This window comes from Buceros rhinoceros, unplaced genomic scaffold, assembly GCF_000710305.1.
Source record: "Buceros rhinoceros silvestris isolate BGI_N320 unplaced genomic scaffold, ASM71030v1 scaffold14224, whole genome shotgun sequence".
Lineage (NCBI taxonomy): Eukaryota > Metazoa > Chordata > Aves > Bucerotiformes > Bucerotidae > Buceros > Buceros rhinoceros.
This window is the reverse complement of record NW_010407749.1, coordinates 32,293-41,698: the sequence shown is the minus strand read 5'-3', so window position 1 is coordinate 41,698 and position 9,406 is coordinate 32,293. Positions and strand designations below refer to the sequence as shown.

At 50.3% G+C, this 9,406-nt stretch overlaps 1 protein-coding gene across 1 annotated transcript in view; it reads left to right on the top strand.

Moving 5' to 3' along the window:
- Positions 1-9,230: 9,230 nt before the first annotated feature.
- TMPRSS5 (transmembrane protease, serine 5) overlaps positions 9,231-9,406 on the top strand; it is a 20,955-nt gene continuing 20,779 nt past the window's right edge. Inside the window, exon 1 of the mRNA XM_010134612.1 lies at positions 9,231-9,360. Within this exon, the coding sequence (XP_010132914.1) occupies positions 9,231-9,360 (130 nt within the window). The remainder of the gene's footprint in view (positions 9,361-9,406) is intronic.

Genomic DNA, 9,406 nt, shown 5'->3' with positions numbered 1-9,406 from the left:
CTGCCTTGGTGAACGGCTGTGGAAGGAGGAGCCTGAGTTAAGACACGATGTGGGTCAAGTAGGTTAGACTTTCTCCTCCGACACAGGCTTTTGCTGTGTCTTCTGCCCTGTCACTTAGCCCTGCTGCACCTTGGTCCTGTGCTGGTGACGTAATGACAGCGCAGCGCTCCTTCGTGCCCGCTGTGGTGGATGCTGTACAGGTGACAGGCAGAGCTGCGAGGCATCAAGATGCGCTGGTGACAGCTGGAGAAGAATCGCAGATGAATGAAAACTGCTTCAGTGCTGCCAGTGTTCGTGGGGAGATGAGTTGCCCTATCTGCACTTTCCAGGTGTCCCTTGCATTAAGATCCACCATATGTTCTAAAAAGAAATCTCAGTAATACTAAACACACAACAGGCTGCGTGGATATTGGTAGGAGGTGCCAGTGCGCTTAATTAGAAGGCTTTCCTCTTACTTCCCTCGCGGATTAGGACCCTAAACTAGGGACTGCTATTAACACTGCAGCAGCCCACCTCTGCTCAGCATACTGAGCAGCCCGTCGGTGGAGAAATAGCAGCTTGATAAGCCACTAATGGACCTATTTCTGATTAGAAGTGTGGAAATGGGAAGGTATCCTGCAGCTGGCTGCACATAGTTTGTACGATTTAAAGTCATCTCTGACTGCTCGGGGCACTTGGCTGCAGACACGTGCCAAACCACAGTGAAAGCCAGGAGTTAGTCATGAAACCGCAGGTTTGTAAGTGGCTTTTTTTAAAGTTTCTGACAGTGGAATATGGCACTGCAGGCTGCTGCGGGCTTCCTTAACTCGCTGATCTGGCAGCTGACGCAGCAAGACAGCGGGAAAGTCGTCAGATTTCACCCCCAAAACCGACACGTGAATGTGTGGATACAGATCTCTTCCTACAGGATCAATCATTCCAGAGGAAAGCACAAAGCCCTCTGCAATTGCAGGATTATTTAACCAGGGCAAGTTTTTCCTTGCCCTGCCAGCGGAGGACTGAGGTCTCTTGGACAGGGAGATTGCTATCCCTTCCAAAGCACCCCGGTTTTAAACAGTTTCAGAAGAAGAAATGGTGCTCAGCTGGACAAGCCATGAAATATTCAGTCCACAGCTTTGGCCATCCCTATTGCCACACTACTCATCCTGGACACGTGTGTGCATATCGTTCAGGAATAGCTGCTGCTGGTTTCTTTTTCTCCAGCTCCAGCCCCAGGGAAAACTATGAAACTCTATGGCAGGATGGGAAGGGATCTAATTGTTAACAAGACCTAATTAGCAAGGGGTTCTCACAGAGAAGTCTCCCCAGGTCCTTGCTACTCCTTTTCAGTTCCAGTGCGGGAGGACAAAACAGTTTTAAGCAGCTTAATCAAATCCTCGCCAAACACTGCTAGCACCCAGTAGCTGAACCCTACTGGTCAGGGCTTGAGTGGGGAGGGTGAGAAGAAGGTGTTTACAAAGAGTTCTTGAAAAGCTCGCTAGGCGTCTAATTAGGCAGATTTCCACTAGCAGCTCTCCAAGTGCTGGTTTTGGGTCCTTCCATACACATTCAAAAGCCAGCTGAGAGGTTTCAGCAGTGGCATTTTTGGGCAGGTTTCTTTCCTCTCCATTTCGACGGGAGGATCACTCTGGACAGAAAACACCATGGACCACCCTCAAAATCCCAAACAGAGGTATCTCGCCTTCACAAGATTTTATTTGTGTTTCTAGTGGCTGTAGACCGAACGCAGCAGTGGTAGAGCTGCAGAAGGCATGTGTGCTCCTGCAGCTCATGACTCCAACCCCGTGAGTGACTGACTCTGTTAGCATGATAAATGCATGCTGTAGAGGAACAGCACTAATTATGACCCTGTCACCTTCATCAGCTCCCCACTAATTGTTTTGGCTTTTTTTAATCTCAGTGCTTGAAGATGAAACATGATGTTTGGTTCTGCAAAGGAGTTGAAAAGAAAAGAGAAGAAAGAATTGCATTTTAAAATAGAAGCATCAGGTAGAGCTTTCTGTTGGATTTGAAATTCAAATGACAGAAATGATAACTGGTTTTTGTGTTGTTAAAATAAGGTATGGGAAATTTTTAGAGGACTTTCTGGGACTGCCCATACTGCCTGTCACCACAGTGGGCAGATTCTGTCACTGTACCAAGGCCAGAGTGCAATCATGCCAGTGGTGGCCATTGTATTGACTTTGGTGGCTCAGAAACATTTTGAACAGGATCTCTAAGACTGGTATGAACTAAGGAAACTCTGAGAACAGCTAGCAAACTTTGAGGGTGTTATTCTATCTGGGACAGCCCTTGAGGCTACGGCAATGAGCATGATCCTGCCGCTGCGAGAGCGGCAGCGTTTGCACACAGCTGAGAGCGGTGCTGGTCAGCCTGTACCAGAGCTCAGCTCCTGCAGAAAGCCTTGCACAGAGTGAGGTTGCCTTTACTGCCAGCTGTTCTGTGGTTTGCTCCTCCGTGAGTTCGTTTCCTTTTTTTCCTGGATGAATCTGTGAAGTATTTCACGTCTTGTCAAGGCTGTAACTTGTGTTCTGGTTTGTTTGCTGCAGGTCCCTGGAGACGCGTTGCGGTGTGGGAGCTCCTGTGGTTTGGAATGGATGGAGGCAGACGTGTGCCCATACACAGACACGGTTAGCTCTGCCACTGACACGTGTGAAAACACGCTCAGCTGCTTCTGCTGCTCTCCCAGATGTTTTGTCATGTTTCTGTGGTCCCTGTCTAAGACTTGGCGCAGCACGTTGGCTGTTCCTTGCTGTGGGGCAAGTGAACCTGGAGAAGAAAGTATCTTCTGAAAGGGACACCTTTCTTCTCCAGGTTCACTGGCAAGCAAATACCAATCGTGATTTGAAGGTGCCTTGCAAGGCTGCTTACTGACAATTTTGTGTCCTCATCCTTCGTAGCCATTGAGCATTGATGTAATGTACATTCAGTTTTCTCATCTTTCAGTCCCGTCACGCACAGAGGTATTGTCCTTCCTATCACATGTTGAAGTACAATTCATCTCCTCTCTGTCACACACGTGTGCACAGCTTCCTCCAGAGCTCAGTGATTCCTGCACAGACAGAGCTGGCTTCATGAAGCCATTCTGCGAGGACCTGCACGACACCATGTCACCAGCACCTCCCACATCCCAGCTCCAATCCTGCCTGAACCGTATTGAACCCCAGGCCCATGGGCTTGAGATGTGTGCCAGGAACATGAGGGGGAGCTTACAGACCCTGAAAGCAAGGAGAGACTGAGTCAGTCATAATTTACTGTAAGGGAATGGTTTGGAGATGACAGAAAACTGTGATTACGTGGGGGGAGACCTTGCCAAAGTCTGTTTTTTAGAAAAATGAGAGAAATAGAGCAATTCAGAACGCCATCTGCATTGTTAGTGCGCGAAGAGGTTCATCCTGCCTTGGGGCTCAGCTGGTTTTGAGTCTAACAAGAGATGGGTACCTTGTCAAAGACTTCACTAAACATTTAAACCCTGCTGGTTTGGTGCGTGTTTCGCTGGATTAGCAGAACCATGTACACCCTGGGATCACTGGTGTTCACAGGTAGCCTTGTAACCTTCGTGGGTTTCACATCTTGTGTTTCTGTGCTCGTACGTGGTTTCTCGCTGCGGTGCCGGCGGGTGCCAGCCTGGCTGATGCCTCTGCTGTGCACACACTCGAGGAAGTGCGGGAGCTGCTCCACCACTCCAGCGCAGTTCGACCTGGGGAGATCAGACCCAGCCTAACCAGGTGTTAACACCATACAGCACAGAAATCTCGCTCTCACCACCGGTCTTGTTCATCTCAGGCTTTTTTCTCAGAAGAGCTGAAAAGTAATTGAGTGAAATCTTCCTGCTGCCTCACTGCACTCCTGCCAGGAGGTGCTGGAGGTGTCAGCCTCTTCTTTCCCATGCCACAGCCCAGCTGTTCATGGAGGTTTCTTCTCATTTCCAATTCAAAAGTGTAAGGACTGTCCTTCCACTTGCTTGGCACAGCAGAAACTGAAACGAGAAATCAGGATGACATAAAAAATGTACACGAATATTCTCCGTCTGAGCGAAGTTCAGCACTGCTGCGTGTGGCAGAAACGAAAGGAGGGTCCCCTCTGCGATAGGACTCATTAGCAAACAGCCTAGTTCTTTTCTCTCTGCAATCAAATGAGAGGTGACTTGTTCTATAAACCAGCAGCACGGGGAGGAGGATGATGCTCGGCACTGAGCAGGCCCGTCCCTTCCACTGGGACGGTGCTTCCCAGGCAGCAGGCGAGGAGCTCCCCAACCGTGCGAGTGCTGCCTGGGGAAGCCTGGCACAAACACTCCCTTCTCACCGCTAGGCTGGGCTGCTACTGCCTCGCACCGTTAAACTAAACGATCTTTAAATCTACAAAGGAGTCACTCAGGTGCCTGATCTCTTCTTGCAGGATGTTTGTCTCTGCAATCCTGGTTTTTAGCTTGAAAACCTCCCTGTGATGTTTGCTGGGTAATCCAGGAGTGGGGGAAAAAACCAGCCATTCCCTCACAGTTTTTCAGCTATCCCAGCCAAAACCAGTACGAATACCAAAGGCAAACTTGGAGGTGAGCAGGGCACTCTCCAGAGATCAGGGAGTTGCTTTCATACAGTGTCTGGCTGGGTACATTCCCCGTAAATGAGAAAAAGGGCTTTTGCATTGCACCATTTTTAGTAAAATTGATCCTCCTTCTCGACAAAGGTCAAAGAAATCGAATCTGGATGGGGAGACGCTATGAGTCTTGTTCACTCAGATTAATTCCACTCACCTAATTCCCTCTGGAACCTGGCAGCACCATTTCACCCGTGTGGAAAACAATGCCTGGTAAATCCATCTATAATTACGCGACTTCATGAATTCTGGGGATGGAAGCTAATTCCACATTTCCCATAACTTCTTTTTCATTGCCGTTGGCGGCCAACCAGCAAAGCAAACGATCTGCCCTCCGATTGATTTTCTAAGAATAAACCTATTATTCTCTCTCTGACCGAAGCCCGTTTAGTGCCCTGAACTGGGAAGCCATCTAGAGGTGAAGGAGACATACTTCACACTTCACGGTTTTAGACGGGGGTGGTAGAGCTCCAGTTTTCCGCACATCTCCACTGGCAGTGGTGGCTGTCTTTTTGCCAGCCTCGCTGACTGTGCTGGGCAGCCCTGGGGGCTCTCTCGGGCACCACGGAGCATCCTTTCTCCTCACCTGGTCTCGTGCTGGGCTTGGACAGGCCCAGCTATAAGACAAAGCATTTAATTTTGAGGTCACATATGTGCATTTGTGGATGCGCTAGAGATTTTGCTGAACTTTATTCTTCTGAAATGGCTCCCCGATAACTAGTCACACTACCGTGAGCATCTGAAAATAAAGTTTTTAGGCACAGCCTAAACCACAACCTGGACTTTTCTCTCTGGCTTATTGTTGGTATTTTAGCAAAATATCTGAGCTGCCTCTTCCAGCCTGCTTCCCTCTCCCATTGGCTCCTGGCAAACTGATGTGAAGCTGTTCAGCACCACAGGCAAGCCTCAGGGGGGAGGGGAAGATTAATTGAAGACTTAATTTCTTCTATTTTCATTTGATTAGCTAAGTGGAAGAAGCAAGAGTCCCTGCTTATGTGCTACTGGAGGCCTTGTGTCAGCCATGAATCACAGCTCCCAGCTGCCACAGTCTGGTTGCGCGTCAGGTTCATTACGATATTGCAGTAAATAGTCTCGCGGGCAGAGCCCATCAATTGCAGCCCTCCACATGCAAACAGCAAAACCCATTTCCATCACTTACCCGAGACAGGACAACTATGAGAAAGAGGAGCTCAGATGAAAGTGGGGTGGGTCAGGGGTTTTGGAATGTCTCTGGGTGGAGGGTTGGGAGACAGGAACAGGTCTGAAGGGTCCAGTTCTCCCAGAGGCAGCAGCCAGCTGGAGCCAAAGGAACAGAACTGGTTGGACAGACTGTCCTGGGCACAGTAAGTAAATCAAAGCCATCAAGCAGTTGATAAAATGGAATGTACTTGTGTGGCATCTTACAGGAAAGCTAGATAACCCCAAACCTGTCAGTGACAGGCAAACAAGGAAAGAGATTTTCCTCCTCCTCAGTCTTGACAGCCTAACACCAAGCTTTTCTTATTGCCTTGGTACCACAACTCCCAGCTCTCGCCCTTCCAGACCGAAATTTCTTTTTGTGGCTTAATACTGTTCTTTGAGTGCTTTGAACTAGTATTGACCTACTGATGCCCAGCTGGGACATCAGAGAGCAGAACAAAGCCACAAACATCACTACTGCATGCAGCACGCGGTTTTCAAAACCTAGGGCTTTACTCGGTGTAACGTGAATCCAGAAGCCCATAACTTGATCCTTCTCCATTTTGCCACAGGCCGCTCATTCTCTCTGTCAGCAAGCTTATGTTCATTTCTCTCTGGCTTTCACTCTTCTTATCTTAATTTTATAGCCTGATGCATCACCCACAACACTGGTGTTTGCTTAGAGACAGATGGAGGGGCAATGAGAAGATGCAGTGAGGAGTTACCATCAGCTTCCCTCCTGTTTTGTCCATTCGCTCATCTTCCCCATCAGCAGTCGGTATGTCGCTGGAGGAGGTTGCAACCCCCACTCGAATTCAAATCCTGGGGAGAGGCAATGGGCATATCCAGCCTCCATCCCTGCCGGCAAGGCAGGGACCCCAGCTGGCAAGAGCAGTCCAGGCTGAGAGCAGCCTGAGGCTGTCTTGGAGATTTGGCGTAATTACAGGGAATGAAAAACTTCATACTTTAAAATGCCAAGCAGTGTTCGTCTGAAATTCTTCCCAGCTCAGGGCAAATGAAAGAAGATGCAGCAATAAAAAGGAGGAATGTCAAATCCAGCAGCCTGGAAACATCAGCTGGACTGCCTGCCTGCCAGGCTGGCCCTGCTCCATAAGCACCACCCAGCCCCCACTGGGGTCACAAAGGCATTAACACACTGACTTTCAGGGCACATCTTGGAGTCAGCATCCCACAAATCTCTCTCTGCCTCAGTTTCACTTTTCTGCACGAGTGAGGTCAGAATCCCCCACTGATCCTCAGACATCAGAAAAATGGGCGTCTGCAAAAAAAGTGCAAGAGGCCAAAGTATTCTTCCCTCCTCGCTCAGAGACACGTGGGTCAAAGCAACGGTGGAGTTAGCTTCAATTACCGAGCAGAAGGGGAGATGATGCCCCCATGCCTTCCGCACAGCCCAGCCTCAGCTTCCAGCCTGGCTGTGAAATACAGAGGGAAGGGGGAACCGAGTCACAGGAGGTAACGGCGCTGCGGAGCTCCTCAGAGCATTCTCTTTGAAAGATTGTCTTGACGTGCATGAAATGGCCCAGTGCTTGTCACAGCCCTGACAGAATGCCAGGCAGGAGGCAGGCAGAAGCATGTCAGTATTTGGCAGCCGAGTCTGGGCATGGCGGGTAGTGGTGGGGGATTAACTCCCCAGCCTGGGGGGTCTCTTTCTGGACAGCGAGAGCTACGTGTCTGGCTCCTGTCACAGGAGTTTCCTCACCAAGTCTCTTTGTCTTTGCTGGAAACTGCCCCCAGCCCATAATCATGTCCTTCCCCATTCCAGCTCTGATGGAACAGTGGCTCTTCCCATCAGCGGCTTTTCTCTGCGCACAGAGGAGATGGTCTCAGCACGGAAGGAGAGGGGACAATCTTCCTCTCTTCTTTAGTGTGTGACAGAGCACGGGGCGCTGCTGTCCCGGCCATGCCGTGCTGCTGGGCATGGTACCCAGGTCTCGTCAAAGGCAGTCCTTGGCCCCGGGGGTTACATCCTTCCCGGGAGGTCCTTCACCTGCCGGGTTTACTGGACCTTGACAAACCTTGGGTGAGCTGCCAGGTGGAGCCCAAACGCCAGCCGAGAGTTGCTCCGTGTCTCTAACCTTGCAGCAAGCGAGGGGTCAGGATACCCCCCAGGAGTGTTTCTCTTTCACTTCCAGCTTTACGCAGCAGAACTAATTTGCAGCCTCTGCCTTGTGTGTTGCCAAGCAATAGCAGTTCTGGAGAAAATAAACACGTAGAAAAATGGACCGTTGAGAGGAGCCCAGAGGAGCCAGCAAACTCATAAAGACAAACCTAATGAGCTGGAAACCGGCAGAAAGGAAAGATTTTGCCAAGTTGCAGTTAAAATAATTCCCAATGAACAAGGTCTTTGCATACACGGGATAAAAGTCCTGCGCCAAGAGCAGAGTCTGCCTGATTCCATCGTGCAGTAGGAACAGAAGAAGGACTTTTTTTTCATTTTTGCTCAGAAGTTTAACTTGTCCCTGAAGCTTTGGCAGCTGTGGGCATGGAGACATTGTTTTATCTGCTGGGAACCACCGCCACATCCTCCCTCACCTCACTCCTCTGTCCACAAAACATGCAGCCCCGTGACAGCAGACGAATCACTGGTTTTCTCAGTACTTTTCTGCTTTATGCTGCTAACAACTTTTTTTGTCCTTTTAAACACTTTTAATTCTTCCTCTGCTGGAGCACAAGCAGCCGTTATTAGCAGCAGTTTTGGACACTAACCATCAATCTGTTATTTCTGCTTAATCTTGACCATGCTAGCTGTTAATTTGACGTCTAATCCCCCGGTACCTGGCAGTATTGTGCTATTTTCATTATTTGTTTGACACAGTGAAGAACTGGCGCTGTAGTAATCCTACCCTGATGTATTTATCATCATGTACACCTCCATTTCTCTCTCTTGCCATCGTGTCCGTTAGCTCCTCAGTGCAATGTGCCCAGCATAGCTTCCCACGAGCACAGAGGAGCGGGAGGATGCCCGGGCCAAGGGTGTTTGCAAGGGAAGAGCCTGCCAGGAAGGCTGGCAGCGAAGGAAGGGTGCGGGCACATGGTCCCAAACGGCTGCAGCCCCTGAGTTCCAGCAACTGCCTCAGAGAGTGAAAGGTTGAGGGCACAGAGCACCAAGAGCTGGTGGGACAAAACCCATGTCCCTGCTTCACTTTTCTCCTTCTCCCTCCTGAACCACCATCTGAACAGTTAGAGCCGAACTCTGATTTACCATCTGTGATCACGGCTTGGGGGAGAGGTTCGCGTGGGTTATTACCCACCAGGATGGTAGCAGAGAAGGGGGCACCTGAACAGGGTTGGTAAAGATTCTTGGGGTCTGCCAGCGCCTCGGGCTGGGGCTGGCCCTCTGCACAGGCACGCAGCCTTCCTCCCGCCCGCGGCAGCGGGAACTGGGTAGCTGCTGCAGCCCGCCAGGCAGCGTCCCGCCAGCGGCGTGGCGTGGCATGCAGAGCGAGTGCGTGACGATACGCGTGCGCGGGAACGCTGAAGGTGCGGGTGTGCAACCGGTGCTGCAGAGCCGGGCACTGGAGAGCGATGGGAGCCGGCACGAAGCCTGCGAGAGTAGCTCCCGTGGTACGAGTTATTATATAGCCTTTGTTATGTGCTTATATGGGAGGGG